This window comes from Vespula vulgaris, chromosome 9 (genome assembly GCF_905475345.1).
Source record: "Vespula vulgaris chromosome 9, iyVesVulg1.1, whole genome shotgun sequence".
NCBI classification, from domain to species: domain Eukaryota; kingdom Metazoa; phylum Arthropoda; class Insecta; order Hymenoptera; family Vespidae; genus Vespula; species Vespula vulgaris.
The window spans coordinates 1,754,669-1,776,906 of NC_066594.1; the positions used below are offsets into that span (position 1 = coordinate 1,754,669).

Here is a 22,238-nt window from a genome sequence, read left to right on the forward strand (position 1 = left end):
CACCACATCAGATTTCTTCTTACCCGTACTTTATTTCAACAATCTTCAAGAATCAATTACAACAATGTCGATTAAAAGTGTAGAATTTGTATACATCTATTATAATATCTTTTAATTAGCCGACGTTGATGTCAAATACATTCGTCGTAATTAAAACCCTTAGATCGTAATTTCGGAGGTAGAGTAGGAGCTCGTAGGAAGATAAATATATTTACAATAAGACGACGCACGATATTATCAATAATAATGCGGGAATGCAAATCTATAATATAGGTGTAATATAGCGATTAAATGTAAATTATACCACGATGAACGAATATTATTATTTATTAAGTTCATCGGGTTTCCCGTTTGTACTTATGCTATTTGTAACAATTTCCGATGTATAATCAATATATAGGATATGATCGGTTATTAAATAATGTTACGGCATCTTTTATATACGACATTACAGTTAGAAACGTAGACACTTGCTCTCGTATTATGTAATTTATACTATAACTTCCTACACTGGTCGACGCGTCGATAAGTCTACATGGTCCAATTTGTACCACTCATCTGCATGCACTGCACGCATTCGGTATATATTATATGTATATGTATGTATATATATATATGAATATGTATATGAATATTTATATGTGTAATTATCGATAAATCGTCGTAAGTCTTTTCTGTATGCTTTCGTTGAATAAACGAAAAGTGCCGACGATATAATGTGAAATTTAATATCGTCCTAAATATTCGTACGAACTTTTCATCGATATCCGCTTGAACTTCGAATCTATACAACGAGCATTTGTACGTCAACGTACACAATGCTAATGGATTTTTTTTTATTTTCTCTTCTTTTGCTCTTGAAAATCGTTGTCATCCAACGCTCGCCATATCTTCTTTTTCTAGAAATGCAGTTTTGCGATAATTGTTACTAGCTGCTTTTCGATGATTGACTCGCTAAAGCTTCTTGTCCTCGTTGATAACTAAAAATTAAAAAATATTTATCAGTTCACGGATTAGGGATATTTGACGATAAAACAATGAATAGATAATCTTTGAACTAATATCAAGATATCTTCATGTTTATAATAAAAGAAATTGTTCATTTTCAAATGTCTAAATCGCTGATATTGTAAAGCTAATGAACAAACTTTTAATATATCGTATCTAAAAATAAATTCTAAGTAAACGACGTAACGTCATATTCTGGCATGAACGAACGAACAAACGAACAAAAGAACGAAAGAACGGACGAATGAATGAATAAATGTACGAACGAACGAACAAACGGACGAACGGACGGACGAACGGACGAACGGACGAACGAATAAACAAACAAACGAACGAACGAATGAACGACGAACGAACGAATGACCTTGATCCTTGAAACCAGAAAAAAAAATTTATCCTCGGTAGACTGGCAAAGCGTGCTTAGTCAAGTTTTTGATATTAACATAATGTAAAGCATACTTACTTTATCGCTCTAGAAATTTGATAGAGTGCTGTACATGCGACGAAAAAGTTTACGCTGAAAAGACTCCAATTTTTTGGTGTGATCGCCAAAGAATATCTCGTCCAAATGATTCCAGTAACAGCCAATGAGGAAGACTGTCCAATGGAAATTTTATCGGCTGGTCTTTGTAAGTCGCCTAAACCTGCTATCACGAGTCCCTGCAATAGGAAACGATACTGACGTGTATATAAATTTGGAAAAAAAAAAGACGAAAAAATAACAACTATTATATATCGAATCAACGAAACTCTATCTTGCATAAATTCGATACGAATTTTACAAAATCATAAAAGTTTTTCATTCCAACGAATTTTAACGAGTTAAATCAACGTATGCGTGGAACTTCGTTCTAATAAATTAATATCGATCGATCTTTGTACGTAGGACGTTAGGTACGTCGAAAGTTTGACCTATATTAGTTTATTTAGGTCAACCTAACTTTTTACCACGAACATGCGCGGTATCTCAGCGAACGTGCGAAAAAGCCAATTTTCTCGTATCTCTTGGATGTTTTTTAATTTTGTTTTTTTTTTTTAATGTTTTTTTCTTTTTTCTGATTATTTTTCTTCTCTTTTTTTTTTTATAGCACGACTGATGGACATGGCTGACGGCTTAAACGTTACGGATGATTGATAATACGCGCATGTGCGTGAACAAGCATATCAATACTCCGTTTTCTAATGGGGAAAAGAAACAAGGAAGAGACAAACAGGAAATAAAGAATTTAACAATTTCGTACGTTTCTAGAATTTTCATTATTCGATGTAAACAATATTCTAAGGAGATTGTAAGCAGATAGTTTCTCTTATCTTATCTATCTATACATATATATTATATCTATATCTATATATATATATTGCAAATATGATCAGCGATTACCTTGAAAGAAGATCGATCTGTTTAAATACTAATGCGGGTAGATCACGAATACGGATAAGAAAAATCGTATTCCGATGAACTACCGTATAAATAATCATCATTTACTATTGTCTTTATATGATACGAGTTTATCAATGCACTAAGTAAATATCTCATCGTTGAAAAATACATGTATATGTGTACTTATATATTTTAAAATGATAGGAGACCATTATATATTATATTCAATACTTTCGATTGACAATATAACGTTACGATTTCTTATTTATATTGAATGATAGTTTAGATGTATACCGTTTGTTCATTGAATATCGACTATCATTGTCCGAGTTTATCCACCAATAACGTTCAAGTTACGCAGCATCCCCGATAAAATCGCATACGTCACAGTAATAACTTCTTTCGGCAATTATCATGTATTACTATAAAATCTTTTACTAACCCATTTTACAGCTGGTGCCCAGAAAAATATGGTCTGTGGTCCTGAAAGCACAAATCCCATGGATACTTATTATCGAAGGCAGCTTGAACGACAGCTTGTAGGCAGCTTGAAAAGAACAAACGTTACGACATGTTGACTTTTAAAAATGATACATAAATATTACGAGGATTTATATTTCGTCGACAAAGGAAGGATATATATATATATGTATGCATGTGTGTATATATATGTATGCATATATACACATACGCATGTAAACAATATTTTTATTGCGAGTTAAATTTTGCTTATATACGAAATACTCGTGAAAGTATATTTTCTAATCTTTAACATAAATAAAAATTAGTAAAATCCTCGATCGTATTAATATCGCATAGAATCATTTTAAAAAGTCATGTTCCCTTGTACTCAAAATAATAATCTTAGAATAAAACTGGAGGTTCTCTTGGCGTCGCATTGATCTACTTTTCGTTTCGAGGCTTGCTAAAGTTCAGAGAGAAAGATCGATAATACGTCGGGATATAGAATGCAAAAAGCGAAAATTCAAACGATTATATCTCTTTTGATAATAGTTAGATATCTCTAAACGCGATATTGCGTTTAATTTCTTTTCTTTTTTTTTTTCTTTCTTTTTTTTAAATATAGAAATAACATTTTCCTCAGATACATCATATTTCTCGCAAATCGACACAACAAAAGAACGTAAAAACCAAAGACAGTGGGATTTACAATATGCGCTGTTCCAAGAATTCATGTGTATTATAACTAGTAAATTATTGCAAGGTTACTTTTGCTCACATTAGAATTCTCTATCTTCGTGCTTTTCGTAATAATATAAACGAAGATTGTAGAATATACAAACGTACAATCATTGACACGTATTTATTTTATTTCGATGATATAAAGTTCAACAGATAAATTAATGTCGGCTGACCTATGATTATAATTCCAATACGAGTGATACGATACTATATATATATATATATATATATATATATATATATATATATATATATTAGATGTATATAATGTATTATATGTACAGTTATATATACACATGCAAGAGAAGGAACCACGTGCCACGTTCCACAGGATTCCCATATGAGTTTAAAAGTAGTAGAGGGGAGAGAAAAGGAAATTTTACTAACCGGCTGGATGATTCCAAAATGGTTGAAGTTTTTCAGGCACGTATTTCCCAAGAGCTTTCATTGTATTTTTGTATACAACCGACATTTTTCGTTATTAAAGACTTGTTACAATAAATAGAAATAAAGATAAAGTGAAAGAAAGAAAAAGAAACTCGCGAAAAGAAAGCTCGACACACACACAGAATCTACACAGGCCGGCGTCTCAGCACGAAGTGGCGCGCTGCTTACCCCCGCCCTGATTCTTACTCGCTCGTTCGCTTGCTCCCCCCACCCCTTCCCACTCAATATTACGCGTCCTAGGTCGTAACCTTAAAGGCGATCGCGCAATAAGAGTACAAACTCGTACGACGTTTATTTATCCACTTTGCTTTATAACTGACTCAGTGTGCCAAAATTCTTGAGAAAAATAGGAGCTCGTAATATCCGATTGTCTTATAGTTTCAATTTTTTTATCTTTCTTATAACGCTTCATACACGCTTTCTTTCTTTTTCTTTTTTTCCTTAACGAAAAATTTTCTTAATCGTATACGATCGTATTACCGATCTTTTTTTATTTATACGTCTACGCTTTTGTTTATTTCTTTCACTTTCTAACTCGTATTTTAAGGAAATATTTTTATCTTTCGAAAGAAAAATGTTTTGTAGAAAAAAAGAAATTTATACTCGTGACATCGCGTAAGTTAGTTGAAGGCCGGAAGGTTTGATTATAATCTGCATATCTTGCAACGCGACATACAATTTACGTTTTTAGATTATGTAATATTTGCTTCGAGTAAAAATGTTTGTTAGCTTTTAAATAATGAGAAAACTTAGGATACATTGTTGTCTGGTATACGTGTTTAGATAAATAAAAAAAGATATCGTCTATTTACTAATTGATCTGAAACGAAGTATCAATGACTGACCTTGTTGCCTACGTCATACTGGCACTGGCCTAGAGTTTAGAATTAGAAACACCGTTGCGTGCCAAGCTGTATCACGCTTTGGGCGAGGCTGTCAATAAATAACTCGTTTTATCGTATGCCATATTGTTCAATAACATCATCGTTTCCGGGCTTACTGGGCAATATGCTAATACTAATATATAACAATATAATTCGTATCACCTAAAGTACGTAGATAACAAAACTTGAATATATCTTTAATAATAATTAATAAATTTGTATCTAAACTAATTTGAATAGTAACATTTATTTGTTTTTTTTTTTCTTGTAGTCGTTATGAAAAAAAAATGTATAAACGATCTTCCAAAGTTTTTTAACAAATAATTCATGAAATCATAGATTTTAGATTGTTGTATAAATGCAACGTATGTTAGATTACATGATGTGTCGTAATATATACTCATCATACATTTGTTTATTTACATCTTACAATTTAGAATGTATCCAACATTAAAACGGAACATACTATTCGACGAAGTAGTAGGATTTTCTGTTAAGATCCATGTAATTAAATTGTTATTTACTTTTTCTTTCTGCACCTATTGACAGTGTTATTTGTTGGAATGCATAAAGAAAAAAAAAAAAAACAAAGATTGATAAGTATTAAATGTTGTTAATTTTCAAAAAAGGAGCTATTGTTCTTATGATTTATACAAATATTATAGATTATGAAAGAATAGCTCTTAAGGTCAATGTTACGGGCTGCCGACAAACGGCACACGTGGTCATGGCAGGTGCACATTTAACACAAGTAACCATATGTCTACAAGGTAAGAATACTACACCTAATTCTGCATCATAACAGATTTTACACAATCTTGCATCGTCTATAGATTTATGCGCCTTTGCACCATGACAATTTTTAGAGCTTTCTTTACTACTTGAACTAGAACTTAAATTATCTGTATCATTATCCCCAGAATTAATATTTGAGTTCCCTTGTTTCGTGCCTTTGAAATCTGCTGAAGATGATTGAATCTTTTGAATGAAATTTGGTAAATTCATCCGGATTGTTTCCTAAACAAAATGTAATTAAAAATTAATTCAAAGTTATTAATATTTAAACAAAAAAAATTTTATTTATGTAAATAATTATTAAGAATATACCTCCTTAGACGATGTTGCTAATTCTTGTTCTTTTATCATATTCACATATTCTTGTCCTTTCACCATTAAAAGATAATAACACTTAGAAAACCACTTGGCATGTTGTTCCCAAGGATCATCTTGTGGCTCCCAATCTTTTAAACCTTCGCCACAATGATAACATAAAGTTTGATCGCCTTTTCCTGTATAGAAAAATCCAGCATTTGCTAATTGATCTTTCTTTTGTGGCATCGATTTAGGCCATGTATCAAAAGTACGCAGTCTAGCATCATAGCTTATATATTCTGGATGTACTGGTGACTTTGGTTTTTCAAGACCTAGAGATGCTAATTTAGTAGTACTTGGAAATTGTAATTCCAAAGAAGATATTGCATCACATTCACTTTGAAGAGATCCATTTTGAAATGGTCTATCACGTGATTCACAAACATCTTCAGTATTTGATCTGGATACTGACATTGTGTTAGTATCTATATCGATAGGTACATTACCACACGGTACATTTCTAACAAAACGGCATGTTTGCGAATGCTTTATATGATCTAGCATAGAAACACTTTGTTCCCACTGATTTACCTCTACTTGACATTCAAAGCATCTCACTGTATCAGCTTCACCCATGTAATAAAAGCCAGCTGTTGCAAGTCTTTTTGGTTCTATAAATGTGACAGGCCAATTCTCAAAGCTCTGTAATCTGACCAATTCAAATCGATAATCTGGATTATCTACTTCGTCGACTCCTGGCTCTAATGACAATTGTTGTGGTGCTGATGACATTACGTGTGGATTTTCTGAAGATTTGAATGACATTGAATTTTTTGAAAAATCTGCATGTTCAATAACATCTGTCATACTTGTTATTAACTTTTACTGTTTATTTTTAATTTATGTTTTTTATTAATTTAAGATCTTCAAATTATTGAAGACTCAAATCTATAAAAAAAAGAGATTACATATTTTTTATAAATTCCAAGCATACTATATAAACGATTTATGCAACAGCAAAGAAAAAGAAAGTGTACTAACGAATTTCCTACTTTCTATTACGCGCTAAATATTAAACATAAACTTAACTACGTCTAAATAATCTACATAAATATTCTCAATATATATTATTTCATCCAAATTGAAAAAAAAATATACGAGATTTAACGATTTCTTCTTTGTAAACAAAGAGAATAGCTAACGTACCAATTTACTGTTTTGTTTACTTCTTATTCTATTCCCTTTCTTGCGACGAGAAGTATAGTTTAAAAAATAGGAAATACTTGTGTGCTTCTTTATTCGTATCTTTTCTTTCGAGTAAGTCCACTTCTTGTAAAGGATGATTAATATGTGTTGATATCTGACAAAAAGGGAGTAGAAAAACCAGAACAGCAGTTTTTTCGGACTTTCAGGTATGTCTTGGCTACAAAATCAAAGAAATTTGATCAAATACATTCACGTATTATTTTTCTTAACTACATATAGTATAATAACATGACTAAATATTTCGAAGAAATGAAAATACGTACGAAAAGAAAGAAAACTTTTCTTTAGTTAATATTATCAACCACACTAGGAACAAAGCTTCTATGTGCTCCACGATGGTGTGAGAGAGAAAGAGAGAAAGAGAGAGAGAGAGAGAGAGAGAGAAGGAGAAGGGAAAAGAGAGGGGGGGAAGTTCAGACAAGAACCGCGAGTTTAAATTACGCTTGCGTTGTCTACTCGCAGCGCTGGTGTCAATACAAAAGAAATAAACATTTTTGTGACCTGATTCTCTCAATATAATTTAAACTATCCACAAAAGAATCATTAATAATCTTTTAATAATTTCTTAATATTGGATTAAAAATAAAATCTATATATCATCTTTTGTTAAGGGGCAAAAGAGGAATTTTAGGTTTTGAAAATAAAATGATGTTGTGCAGGCATCGGATGAATATATTTAAATGTAATATTGTCAAGTCTTATAATCGTATAGAAATGGCATGTTTAATAATTAAATTCTTCTTAAACTAGTAAACATATCTGTTATGCATTCTCTAATTCTTTAAAATATATAAGTTAATCCATTAAAACATCCATTAAAGTATAAAATTGATTCATTAAAATATATAAATTCTGCATATTTCAAAAAGATATGTTTACTTTACAAATCATTGCTATGACATAGCGCTATTAAAGAGAAACTATGCCATTCTGTTTAATATTAATCTTTTGTCTCTTCTTAAATTATAATACGTGAAGTATATGCGCATACTTGTATATATATAAGGCACCTATTAAAAACAATGATCACTTTTAAAAATCAGTACATTTTTTTAGATTTATGCATATTATTGTAGAGATCAATCTTTAGAAATTTTTAATTTCACTAACATAAATACCTATAACGGTCTTATCTATAAAGATCTTATAAAATTACTTATAAATGCATATATAAATGTAGAAAAATTTCATTTTGATTATTCATACAAAATTCTTGATTAATTACTTATCAGAAAAAAAAACATACTACAAAATAATAATAAATCTTACTATATATGTATATATTGCACTTATTTTTTTTTTTTATAGTATTGGGTCAATGTAAAAGTTTGTCCCATTTTTTATAAAAAAAAATTAAAGGAAAATTTTATTTACTATTTTTAGTATATCAATAAATTACTTACTAAAAATAGTAAATAAAATTTTCCTTTCAATATTTGTATAAAAAAGTAGAACAAAATTTTGCATCAACCAAATATATGCAATATTTGAAGATAGGTAAAAATTGATCTATCAATTTCGAATATCATAATTATAAAATAATATATAATTATAATTAATAAATTATTTAGTTATAGAAACAAGATAATATTTTATAAAAAGGACAAATTTCTTAGATATATATACGAAGTTATTCAAAGAAATTTGATCCATTTATAGTAACATAAATTTCATAATAAAATATAAAAAATATGTTAATAAGATTATATATATATATATATCACATACACATGCATATACATACATACATATATACATATATATATATATATATTTGTTCAAATTCATAAAATATTAATGATATTAGATAATTTTTTAATATATAGAATAATGTTCCAGAATAAAAGTATTAATGTATTAATATTATGATACTGGAAATAATAGAGAAATAGAACACATATAGTTAGAATAATAAATAAGTTTTGCACAATAGATATGCAAAGACAAGTACAAAACTAAACAACTATACGTATAAAACACAGTTTATGTGTTAAGTATTTTTTAAAGATATTAACATATATAGGGTGGAACACAAGAACCTGACGATTTTCAAATGTTTTATACAGGAACTTAGTATCTATATTTTTTGTTTCAGTATAAGTTGCTTGCTTTCCATATAGCAAGGGCGACAACGATTGTTTTGCGTAATATATTTCTCAGGAATTTATTTCCTATCCTGCTCGTTTACCCGATCAAATGTTTGGATTATTGAATTATTTCTACAAAAATTAAGTTCTCCATGATCCATCTTAATATTTAAAGATTTAAAACTACAGATTAAAGATTAAATTTTAATAATAATGAAAAAAGTTGTAAATTTTCGAGGTAGACTTGACAATCTTCGAAAAATAGAGAAAAACATCTCACTAATATCCTTTTTAAAAAATAGAATTATATTACAATTATTTTCTATTAACATGAAACAATAAATAAAAGATTGAAAACTTAAGATCTTATTTCATTAAAAAAATCTTTAGATTTCTGTGCTTCACTCTATATATCACATATTTATATTAAAACTAAGTAGTAATGAAAAATCTTATTTCTCTTATACAAGATAGGAATTGTTGCTTTTTTTTTCTTTTTTTTCTTTTCTTATGATAAGATAAATGCAGTTGGCAATGACGTTAACATTCTTACAAGTAATACAAGTCTGTATAAAGTTTTTTCGTTAAAAACTTATATAGTAATAAATGCAAGTTAATACAAAATTATTCTCGTAGTCACAAATATTGAAATCCTGTTCTTATAAATTTTATTTTAATATTAAAAATTTTTCAGAAATTCTAAAAGAGAGAGACAAAACGAGAAACTATTTTACTAATAAAATAATACCTATATTATTACCTAACTATAATTTGACTCATTAATGTTTTCAAATATTAACAGCACCTATCATTATTATAAAATGATAATAAATGATATGTAAATGCAACATTGCACCATTGTATATAACAAATTTATATCATTGCTCTATGATATACTAAGAATAAGCAAATAGTTTGAATGTACTCACAGACCCATAGATGTCGACTGTAACAAATTTGCTAAAGTCTGCGGATATACATATTTTTGGAATAAAACTCGGCGGTATTTCAAGAGCGCGCAATAATTCTGGCTTTTTACCGTCTCTTCCTACTTTGCGTTTCCAATATGAAGGTATATTTCCAATTTGATTGGAATCTTCATCTTTTTGCAATATTTCAATCGATGAATTTGACGATGGAATACATACATCCGTGCTGTAGCATTCAGGTGATAAGAAATTGGAATCTGTACTAACAGAAGGTGTACTGACGCTGCGGAGAATGCCTTTACGACTTCGACGTTTTTGTTGTGTACTGTGATCGTTTAATTGAACGTTCCACCAAGCTAATTCATCTACATTTACTGATAATAACAGAGGAACTTCTGCAATTTCTGGACCCCAATTTAATTGAGTAATAGCACTAGTATGAAAATAGAGTGTTCGCATGATCTTTTTGTCTTCTATATCGATTATCTAGAATTATATAAAATTTTTATATTTCTTATAGGAGAGAAAAATACGGTAATATATAAAATACGTCTTATACAGATTTGTCACTGTTTAGACTCACTGTAATATTTCCAGTTTTGAATCCGATTGCCAAATATTTTTGATTATGTGAGATATCACAATATGTTGGTTTCTCTCTAAACAATTCTTTGTGGTATAATTCTATTTTTATGCATGGTGGTGTTACAGTATCGTCTTCTTGCAGATTATATAAAAATAAGTGTTGGCTTTCACTTAACAAAGCTAAAAATTGTTTTCCATAACTAAAGCAACTAAAATAGATGTTTACATTTTTATTATCAATCGTTGCTTTACTTATTATTGTCCATTTTGTACCACTAATATTGTAAAGAATTATTACACCATTTTGCGTTACTGTTATAACATATTCGTTATGAACTTCATGAATTGAAATGATATACCCTGCATTTTCTATCAAATATGCTATTTTATTGTTCTTCCAAACCTATTAAATAAAAAGATATTGTTTAGTAGAAGAATTAATTCAAATTGTAGGCATATTTAAATACACTTACCCTCAAAGTATCACTTGTCTCTGTGCATATTATAACTTCATCATTTTCAATTGTTATAAATTTTATAAACTTTGCACTTTCATATAACTTCAATATATTGGTAGTTGTCTTACTATCTACATCAAATAACGTTACCATACCTTTATCTGTTATATAAACAAGTTTTTTACCATTAGGAGAAAGTTTTAAACTTATTATATCCCCATCAATAGAATCGGTTTCTGCTATTACTTCATTGCCAAGTAATATTACAATAGAATTTATATGTGTCGTTTTCGCAATTATATCCATTTCTCCAAATGACTGTACAAGAGCATCAAATAGCAGAGTTCTAAATGAAATAATGAGACAATAAATTATTAAATTATATGATTACAGTTATTGTTTAAATTTGCTAAAACAATAACGATTAATATAAACTGAAAATATATTTTTACAGAATAAATTTTCTTATACCTCACTTGATTGGATGTTTCTTCTATGGGGAATTTCCATTTATGCAATAAATTGTTTTCATTACCGCAGATCTAGATAAAAACATATTTAAATAGATAATATATATATATTATATCTTGAATTATTATAAACATTTCCTATTCTCTCAAAATGTTTCTAACTCATGAAATAAATATTATTACTCACATAGTGGTAACCTTCTTCTTTTAACCAATATGTATCTAAAGATGTTACGCGGCTTTTGTATGCCGTGATTGGATGAAATCCACCATCTAATTTCCATACATTCACGAGTCCTTCCGAATCAGCTAACACTAAATAAAGACCATCATATGTTATGGAAGCACAGACATAAATTGTTTTATCGTTTTCTGCCTTTTTCTGTTTCTCATAATTACGTATGTAATCAGTCATCGGACAAAACCACTTTACATGAATAGCTTTCTTTTCAGTAACAATAATTAACGAATTGTCATGTTCTGGAACGTTGTGAAAAAAAATGACCTTTTGTTTTAATAATTGTGGATTGTATTGTGTACTGTAAGTATATCCATTATTATCTTTTCTATAAGTTACAAGCGAACCACACGATGAGTCCATCGTATGTAACAGAAAACTTTCTGTTGTAAATGTGATGTATCTGAGGCAACAATCTCTGTAAAATGCAAATAAATTTTATTTTAAAAATTAGTAAACGTGATTTGTATTATAAAAGAGAGCTATTTATATATAAACAAATGATTCATTACTTACTTATTGTTATGTTTAACGGATGTTAGAATATTTCCATTTTTATCCCAGACCTGTAAAAGTATGACAAATAAAAAAGATTATTCTCAATATTACAGATAATTATTAATAATTATCAAACAATATACCCGAATTGTTCCTTTATCAGTGCACGCAGCAATACGTTCATCGTCATGTCCGAATGTAACATCCAATATAATCTCATCTTCTATTGAAAATATTCTTATACTACTATGTCCATCTATGTTTGCATAAATATTTTCCCAAAATATTTGCTTTTGTTTTGGACTTTGAATTCTTTTATCTCTTTTATTGAAATAATCATTATTATATAACGTAAAAATTTCAACAACACCTTTGCATAATGTTAAAAAAAATTCTCCATTTTCAGAGACTACTATTTTTTCGATTACACTCTCCTTTTCGCGTACTTTATATACTATTTGTGTCTTATGTTCAGAATTCCATTGGATTATTTCGCTCGTTTTATTTCCAATTAAAACTACATCAGGCTCATCAGTAAAACACGTTGTATGTGTATCCGTACATACTTCTTCACTTTGTGTTATATTAGTTTGTTGCAATTTCATACTGTGAGATAAATATAAATTGTTGATTCTTTTCTTAGCTAAATTTTTTGCAGTTTCCATCACATACCCATGATGGAAATAATTCATGGCAATTTGTATCAAGTCTAAACTTTTCTTTCTCCTGTGTTTGGATATATTACCAGCTTGTTCTTGTAAAAATTTTTCTATATCTATCACTTTTTTATTATAACTTTCATTATTATTATTTGTTATATATTGTCTATATTTGTTAAGATCGATTAATAAATCACATAAACCTGTGTGGTTTATTTTTGCTTCAAGAAAATTGAAGTCTAAGTAGAGTATGGGAAATTCCTGATACAAATTAGCCATTTCTAAATGATGACCAATATAGGAGTAACTGTAATTATCATTTGGCAGTTTGGAGAAATCATTATTGCAATGTTTACGATACTTTTCAATAAAGGATTTGTGCATTTCTATAAGTTTCTCTCTGCCTAATTTCTTTTTTAAATGGCACAATAAGAGATCATGTACACCATATATATAGCAATCTAAGTTGCCATTCCATCTCATAGCTGCAAGAGATTTATGGCACAATTCTAACATTATTATTTCAGCTTGGAATTTATCACATGACCAAAGAACTTGTAAAGTCTGTTATAAAAAAAAGAAAAAAAATATAAATATACCAATTACATAGTTGTATTTTATTTTATAATAATATTGTTGTGAAAAATTCATTGTTTTACCTTTGGTGTTATATTCACATCTTCATTAAAAATTGCTAACTGTTCGTAACATGTTTTCAAATCTGGCGGTAAACATTCGATAAACATGTTAAATACATCTTCTTGCTGTTCCAAGAAATTCTTGATTACTCTTAAAAAAAAAAAAAAGAAAAATGTCTTTAATAATAAATATTTTTGAAATCTTTCATAATTTTATTTTACTTCTCATCTTGTTTTTGTTGCTTTTTAATCAAAATACTTACATATTGTTCGTATCTTTGTTTTGTATGCAATTTAAATAATATTGCCATCTATCTTTATGTTTCTTCATGTCATTTCTAAATTCTTCAAAATGGGCAGAAAACATAGCTATAAGTAATGGCATACCTTTGCATTCTTTATGAATTAGCTGTGCTTCTAAAGGAAGTTTATCTACATCGGTATCTAATACTTTGGCAAATAAACCTAAAGTTTCTGCTTCTGTAAAACCATCATCCATCTAAAAATAAATATAAAAGAAAATATTATAAAACATATTATAAGTACTGTAACTTAATCTTTTATTACATTAATATACTATTATATTACTTTTATAACAATTCCTTTTCTTCCATCCAAAACATCTAGGTCGGTAGTAATTATAAGAGTTTTGCATTTAAAATCAAATGCATTCACAATATTCTTATCATAAACATCTTCTAACACCAATAAAGCATTCTGGTTTTTTTTCTTATTAAAATGATTTGATAAGAAGCTTTTGAAAAGTTCATTCTCCAATGACTCAGTTAATAATTCTGGATTTTTTATACGATGATAAAGTCCATTTAATTGTTTTGTTATTTCTTCTTCGATAAACTGTTCGTATCCACGTTTATCGTCATGTTTATATTTGCATTTCCTATCATGTCCAAATTTAAGCCAATAAATTTTATTCTAAAAACAAAAATAATCTTGTATAAAAACCTTAAAAACTTTTATTTATTTATTTGGAACAATTTATGGATTGATAAGTTCTTCTTACATGAAACAAATCTTCTGCTAGTTTTGTGTCATTTAAGGTACTGACTGTCAAACACGATTTACCAAATCCTTTCATTCCGTGCAGAATAAGATATTCATTCGGTTTTAATTTGTTTAATTCTTCTGTTAACTGTTTCGTCTGTATAAGATTTATTTGATATTAAAGATTGTCAATTATTGATACTATATATTTCTAAAAATTATTTCTAAAATAAACTTACATTAATATTTCCAAAGTGTATAGATTAAAATGAAATGAAGTAGTCGTGATGAGAAAATATTTAAAATGATATATTAATATAATAAATTATTACTATAATAAATATAAACTTTTTATTAATATTTTCTATATACCTTTCCATCTCTAAAAATTGTTAACGGTGACATAGGTGGAAGAATTGGAGATTCAAGAGAATTCCTGCCAGTCTTTTCTGTTTCTAAATCATCCATACCTTCGCTTAACCATTTATAATGATGCCTCAAGGATTCACGGAAAGCATCAAAAGCATCTGGTCCCCGTCTTACAAATAAAAATTGTATGATGTTAAAATTAGAGAAACGAAGAAATTTTAAATATAATAGTAAAACTTACTTCGGAAGAATATCTAATAAAATTTTTGCTTTATCTCTACGACGAATACCAGATTCAATGTGTGTAACATCTTCTTGTCTTAAAATATATTTAGCTGTTAATATAGGTAGTACTCCATTACGTACATCCATATCATCCAATATTTTATCACGTAATTGTATTAAAATATCTTGATGCAATTTCTCCATTTTTAAATATATTTACTTTTAAATATTCAACCATATATAATATTGTAATGTATTCCCTCGTCGCTAAAAACACGTATAGACAAAAAATACAATTAACTTAAAGAACAATAAAATTTTTCATAATACGCACGAGAAAACTTTTCAAAAATGCACAATAATTGATAAAAATAAGATAATATTAGTATCAATCATAAAGAAATTATTTAAACCAGGAAATGAAAATGAAGAAAATGAAAAAGGAAAATAACATGTCTCACATACTTTTCCCTTTGTGAGAGACTTTTCTACAATCTTATCGAATTTATCACAGTCTTTGTTCATCAGCTCACAAAATTACTGAACCTCCTATTGGAAGAACGCTACTGGGAATCACAAATGGAAGTTACACATAGAGAACCTGTCCAGTGTTGCCATGTTTCTCCAAAGTAAAGTTGCATTTGATTGGTTTAAATTATCATAAGATTCCCGCCATCGATTGTTTCCAAGGGCTCTGAAATACACTCTTTTTTATGTATATAAAAAAACATGAATGTAAATAAATACATATTTTAAATAGAAACATAAAATATAAGTAGAATGATAAACGTCATTTTAACGAAAAAGCCAAAAATTTATCGTTCGTATATGTCGATGATTTCATGATGAGTGAAGAAGACTTCTCATATTTTATACGTCCCTGAAAATATCCCGTTAGGATGATTTCGTAATACAAATTCATTCAAAATTCCGACATATTTCGGCCCAAACAAAAAGATTCTTTTCTTGTTTCAGTTGACTCATACAAAGCAGTATGGCGGAGAGATAAGTATTAGTTTTAATGCACTTTATAACTCCGTAAGATAAATATGCTCATACGATTTTCACCTTCAAATTATTTATAGATTTATTAATCGTGTAGTTTTAAAAAATTTTATTATAATAAAAATATAATTTTTAAAGTTCATATAATGTTTATATTACATCGTAAAACTCCGAGAAAACAAGTAAAACATTAAAGAAAAAAAAGAGGCTCGGGTTTAATATAAAATTATTAAATAAATGAATGTTATTATATTTAATACAAAGCAATATTACGCCTATAGTATAGCTAAAACATAAAATTTATTTGATATCTATTCGCTGCATTATTATTTGAAAATGAGAAAACAAGGAAAACATTTTTTAAAAAATATATTCGTTGCATGCATTTATACTTAAGTTATAACATGTACATAAAGAAACAGTTTCCTCTCAATCGATATTTCTTTTAAAGAAAATAACGACATCGAAATTATTTCAGACATATATTACACAATATAGTCACGACAATCTTGTAAGAATGATTTATTATTTTCATAAAAAAATTTTTACTAAAATCAAAGAGAAAAGGAAAGAAAATATATATTTCTATAATTTATTTTAGAAGCTAAAAAATATCTGCAAAATATATTTGCAAAAAAATCCTGCGATGGCCGGGAATCGAACCCGGATCAACTGCTTGGAAGGCAACTATGCTAACCATTACACCACCATCGCAGTTGGTAAATGGAATTACTTAGTATTATAAATACGGTATAAATGTCTCAAATATTGGAAGAAAATAAAAGAAAAAAAAATTCGCGCATCTGCGATGGCCGGGAATCGAACCCGGATCAACTGCTTGGAAGGCAACTATGCTAACCATTACACCACCATCGCAGACATGAACACACGTGATTTCAAGTAGATAAATATACATATATATACATTAAATTATACATATAAAGTTAAGAAAAATCAATTGAAATAAAATTTTTAAAATAGTCGAAAAAAATTCAATCCGTAAGATATCACTTTAAAAGTATCATCTATAAAAGTATTAATACACAACATTAAGGACGAATATTGTGAAACGAACTGCATATATGTTTATCAGCTCTTTTAATCTCTTTATTTCAGATAATTATAAAGTGTTGCCTATGAGTCAGAATAGAGAACATGCATATATATATATATATATATATATATATATATATATCTTATCTTTATAAAATATAATAATAAATGCAAAAACGTTTAATTTTCATTGTTATGACGAAGATATCAAATAACAATGGGCGGAAAAAATATATAAATATAAATGTATATATATATATATATATACATATATATATATAAATATATATATGTACATACACACACACACACACACATATGTAGAAGAAAGGTTTGGACGGATCGAACAATTGGCGATTAGTTTGTCGGGCGTACGATTTTATCCTTCATTTGACCGTAGCCATCAGCCATTGATTTCGGAAAAGCAATGAACACACATGCCGCATTGTTTCCTGCACACCAATTTAGGGGCATTATCCAGGGGGAAATAATGCATATACCATCCGCTTTTCAAAGCTCCGCATCTCGCTACGCAACTATGGTTCATCCGGAAAAATGAAAAAAGTTTCTCAAGCCCAACCACTGTCGACCGCAAACATCTATTAACCAACCGGCAAATCGTTCGAATTATAAAACGTGTTCGAAACGCGTTCATATCGAAGAAAATCGTTCGAGCTAACAAAGAGAGATAAGCTTCATAATTTCCTATAATTGCGAAACCCAGATCGCACGGGCGTGACTTCAAATAAACAAAAATAAATATTAACCTTGTTGATTACGGTTTAACGAGTGAAATTCGGTAGTTATTGGTGAACGTATTCGATATTATTAGGATAGCGTTCCTTTCGGTTTTCTCATAGTCAATTTAACGCAGGTATACGATATACTTAGGAATATTCTACAGCGTTACGATTCGATCATGCGATTGTGAAAACAATCGATGAAAATTCGATTAACTTCGAGCAACGTCGTTTTACGTTATTAACCATTGGGACATCGTTTATTTCCACAAATGATTTGTCGTGTGGTTTTTCTATATATATATATATATATATATATATATATATATATATATATATATACACATACGTGAATGTTAGCGCACGCTCTGTCAAGATTTATGTCGCTTTCGTGACACGTTCTCGTTATTCGAGAATCTCTCTCTATCTCTCTCTTTCTCTTTATCTCTATATCTTTTTTCATATATATATATATATATATCAATGTATCTCTATATCTCTAATTCTTGTTATTTGTATATATGCGCATGCGTTCGGAATCGATATTCTCGAATTGTCTATTATTATATATTATCGATTGACAACGATTAATCATACATTGTATCTTCGAATTAGATTATTGTTATATGATAAATAAAAGGGATAGATTGAAGTTCGTTGCGGTAATCAAATATTCTACTTTTGATTTTGGTTGACAAATATCATTGATGTTAATCGATATAATTTTTTAGCGTTAATATAATATCGCCATCGTCTTTAATAAAGTAATGATAACAACGATGAACTTCTTTCACATAATGAATTGATTATCTTCCTCGATGCGCGCATACACACACACACATGCATATTAAACACACTCATTCACTTATATTAAACACACATCATAACTTTCGTACGTGTTTCGATATCCTTTCCAACGCATCTACAGCTAATACGAACAATTACGCTGATATGTTCGCTTTCCCCTTTAATCCCTTTCATGTAAAAAAAAAAAAAAATGAAAAAAAAAATGAAAAAGAAAATCTCATTAGAAGCACACCCGACGCGTTGTGTAAATTATGGACTCGCCGATCAGACTACACGCACTTATCTTCGGATTTGCATATCGCGTGTAAGTACCTTGACTCGTCTCTTTCAGTATTGCAGGAAAGTATGAAGGGTTACATAAGCGTAGGCGCAAGTTCTTTCTTCGTTGACTAGTTTTTATTAACAAATCGAACAATAAGAAACATATATTTCTTTCATCCAAAACTTTGATTTAAATTTAAACATTTTATTGAAACACGTTTTCTATATATTTCTACGAATTAAATTGTATTAAAAGTTATATTCGTGACGTTTTCTTTTTTACAAAACGTTTCAAACTAGATTTAAAATTTTTTAGAAACATTCTGGATTATACTGGTTTAAATAATTTCATGAGGGAGGAGTGAGAAAGGGAAAAAATTGAGAAATTACAAAATTCGTCATAGTTGTACGAGTTTCTTTAATCTACCCTACTTATCATAGAAAATCTTGAGTAATTCATAACGATTCATTTTCAAAACAATTAAAAATTTATTCTTATCCATTACAGTTTGATGTGTATCACTCAATGCTTTTGAACGTGAACTAACTAGCTTAACGATGCACTTTCTTTATTTGTTCGAATCCCTTTGAAATGAGCCCTAACACCGAAGTAAATATGTATTGCGTTATACTGCATTATCCATTGCTAGGTTTGTTAGTCTTCCAAATAGTGATTACTCGCTTTGCGACAGATCGTTATCAGTTGTGTGTCCACTTTCTCCACAGTAACTGCCAGGGGAATACCTCTATGTCACATAAACATAGCAATCGCTTAGTAATATTAGCCTTGTAAAAGTGACCTGCTTATGAATCCTCCTTTTTCTCATTAAAATAAAAAGAAAATATAGATAAGTAAATTTGAAAAGCGAATATATGTTTCCGAAACAAAAAGTCGTAGAATTAATTGCGAATAAGTTGGTACGCATAATTCGCTTCAATATTTATCATTTGTCGTACATTCTGATTTTATCTAGAGAAATTGGAATATTTCGTGAGGTTCTAAATATATCAGAAAAAAAATTTTTAGAGATTTATTGGTGTTGAAAAAAAATACAATATGGTATCAATACTTTCTCTACAGGTCAAGTGATGAGAACAATTTCAAAGTCAAATATATTGTTTTAAATTCTCGCTACAAATCAGAATTTGTAAGCGGGATACATGATATGCAAAGAGGTGGCATAATTTATTATTCGTTTCAAGAAATTCTTGCTAAAAATCAGGATTTGTAAGCGGGACACATGATATGCCAAGAGGAGGCATAGAGTAGAGTATTGGTTCCGAGAAAATTATCACTACATACCCGGATTTCTAAGCGGAAAACATGATAAGCAAAGAGGTGGCACAATGTTCTATTGATTCCGAGAAATTTCTCTCTACAAAATCAGGATTTATAAGCGGAACACATGATATGACAAAAGATGGCACAATGTACTTTTGGTTCCGAGAAATTTCTTTCCACAAATCAGGATTTGTAAGCGGATAACATGATGTGCAAAGAGGTGGCACAATGTTCTATTGATTCCGAGAAAACTCGTGCTACAAATCGGGATTTGTAAGCGGATAACATGATATGACAAGAGGTGGCATGAGGTTTCGCGCTAGTCTCCGGTGTCGCGTTTGTCTTTTTTAAAGAATAAAAGCTATTGGTCCTGCGGAAATTTTATCGGCAAATTAGGATTTGTAAGCGGATAACATGATATGACAAGAGGTGGCACAATGTTCTATAGATTCCGAGAAAACTCTCGCTACAACTCGGGATTTGTAAGCGGATAACATGATCTACAAAGAGGTGGCAAAATGTTCTATTGATTCCGAGAAAACTCTCTCTACAAATCAGGATTTGTAAGCGGATAACATGATGTGCAAAGAGGTGGCACAATGTTCTATTGATTCCGAGAAAACTCTCGCTACAAATCCGGATATGTAAGCGGATAACATGATATGCAAAGAGGTGGCACAATGTTCCATTGATTCCGAGAGTACTCTAGCTACAAATCCGGATTTGTAAGAGGATAACATGATCTGCAAAGAGGTGGCACAATGTTCTATTGATTCCGAGAAAACTCTCGCTACAAATCCGGATTTGTAAGCGGACAACATGATGAACAAAGAGGTGGCACAATGTATTATTGATTCCGAGAATAGTTTCACTACAAACCCGAATTTGTAAGCGGAATACATAATATGACAAGAGGTGGCACAATGAACTATTGCCGATAAAATTTCCGTGGAACCAATAGCTCCTATTCTTTAAAAAAGACAAACACGACACCGGAGACTGGCGCGAAATCTCGTGCCACTTCTTCGCATATCATGTGACCCGCTTACAAATCCTAATTTGCCGATAAAATTTCCGTGGAACCAATAGCTTCTATTCTTTAAAAAAGACAAACGCGACACCGGAGACTGGCGCGAAATCTCGTGCCACTTCTTCGCATATCATGTGACCCGCTTACAAATCCTAATTTGCCGATAAAATTTCCGTGGAACCAATAGCTTCTATTCTTTAAAAAAGACAAACGCGACACCGGAGACTGGCGCGAAATCTCGTGCCACTTCTTCGCATATCATGTGACCCGCTTACAAATCCTAATTTGCCGATAAAATTTCCGTGGAACCAATAGCTTCTATTCTTTAAAAAAGACAAACGCGACACCGGAGACTGGCGCGAAATCTCGTGCCACTTCTTCGCATATCATGTGACCCGCTTACAAATCCTAATTTGCCGATAAAATTTCCGTGGAACCAATAGCTTCTATTCTTTAAAAAAGACAAACGCGACACCGGAGACTGGCGCGTAAACTCGTGCCACCTCTTCGCATATCATGTGACCCGCTTACAAATCCTAATTTGCCGATAAAATTTCCGTGGAACCAATAGTTTCTATTCTTTAAAAAAGACAAACGCGACACCGGAGACTGGCGCGAAAT

General features: G+C 29.9%; 3 protein-coding genes and 2 non-coding genes across 9 annotated transcripts in view; all 5 read right to left on the minus strand.

The window, feature by feature from the left end:
- Positions 1-12: 12 nt before the first annotated feature.
- Positions 13-4,128, minus strand: LOC127066389 (mitochondrial pyruvate carrier 2-like). 2 transcript variants are annotated; one of them, XM_051000051.1, is made up of 4 exons: positions 3,980-4,128; positions 2,832-2,872; positions 1,472-1,668; positions 13-980 (listed from the first exon to the last, which is right to left on the minus strand). In XM_051000051.1, exons 1-4 carry the CDS (start codon positions 4,062-4,064, stop codon positions 929-931), a joined length of 375 nt encoding a protein of 124 aa, XP_050856008.1. In that variant the 5' UTR covers positions 4,065-4,128; the 3' UTR covers positions 13-928. The 2 variants fall into 2 exon arrangements, with proteins under 2 accessions (XP_050856008.1, XP_050856009.1); XM_051000052.1 differs by having other exon boundaries at positions 2,832-2,936; positions 3,980-4,127.
- LOC127066388 (death-associated inhibitor of apoptosis 1-like) lies at positions 4,008-7,756 on the minus strand. 2 transcript variants are annotated; one of them, XM_051000050.1, is made up of 4 exons: positions 7,545-7,756; positions 7,222-7,438; positions 6,031-6,821; positions 4,008-5,940 (listed from the first exon to the last, which is right to left on the minus strand). In XM_051000050.1, the coding sequence occupies exons 3-4, from the start codon at positions 6,805-6,807 to the stop codon at positions 5,590-5,592; spliced, it is 1,128 nt and encodes a 375-aa protein (XP_050856007.1). In that variant the 5' UTR covers positions 6,808-6,821; positions 7,222-7,438; positions 7,545-7,756; the 3' UTR covers positions 4,008-5,589. The 2 variants fall into 2 exon arrangements, with proteins under 2 accessions (XP_050856007.1, XP_050856006.1); XM_051000049.1 differs by having other exon boundaries at positions 6,031-6,963; positions 7,545-7,754.
- A 1,226-nt stretch (positions 7,757-8,982) lies between these two features.
- LOC127066254 (apoptotic protease-activating factor 1) overlaps positions 8,983-22,238 on the minus strand; it is a 71,790-nt gene continuing 58,534 nt past the window's right edge. The window contains exons 3-16 of one of the 3 annotated variants that reach the window (XM_050999752.1): positions 15,905-16,133; positions 15,456-15,706; positions 15,218-15,383; positions 14,865-14,993; positions 14,432-14,776; positions 14,107-14,342; positions 13,865-13,994; positions 12,690-13,769; positions 12,565-12,614; positions 11,998-12,466; positions 11,812-11,882; positions 11,356-11,686; positions 10,881-11,285; positions 8,985-10,783 (exon numbers count right to left, since the gene is read on the minus strand). In XM_050999752.1, coding sequence (XP_050855709.1) covers positions 10,265-10,783; positions 10,881-11,285; positions 11,356-11,686; positions 11,812-11,882; positions 11,998-12,466; positions 12,565-12,614; positions 12,690-13,769; positions 13,865-13,994; positions 14,107-14,342; positions 14,432-14,776; positions 14,865-14,993; positions 15,218-15,383; positions 15,456-15,643 — 4,119 coding nt within the window. In that variant the 5' untranslated portion in view covers positions 15,644-15,706; positions 15,905-16,133 and the 3' untranslated portion in view covers positions 8,985-10,264. The other 2 variants (XM_050999751.1, XM_050999753.1) reach the window with 2 other exon arrangements.
- Positions 17,087-17,158, minus strand: Trnag-ucc (transfer RNA glycine (anticodon UCC)). Its single transcript has one exon. It is a non-coding gene; the product is annotated as a tRNA-Gly (tRNA).
- Trnag-ucc (transfer RNA glycine (anticodon UCC)) lies at positions 17,249-17,320 on the minus strand. Its single transcript has one exon. It is a non-coding gene; the product is annotated as a tRNA-Gly (tRNA).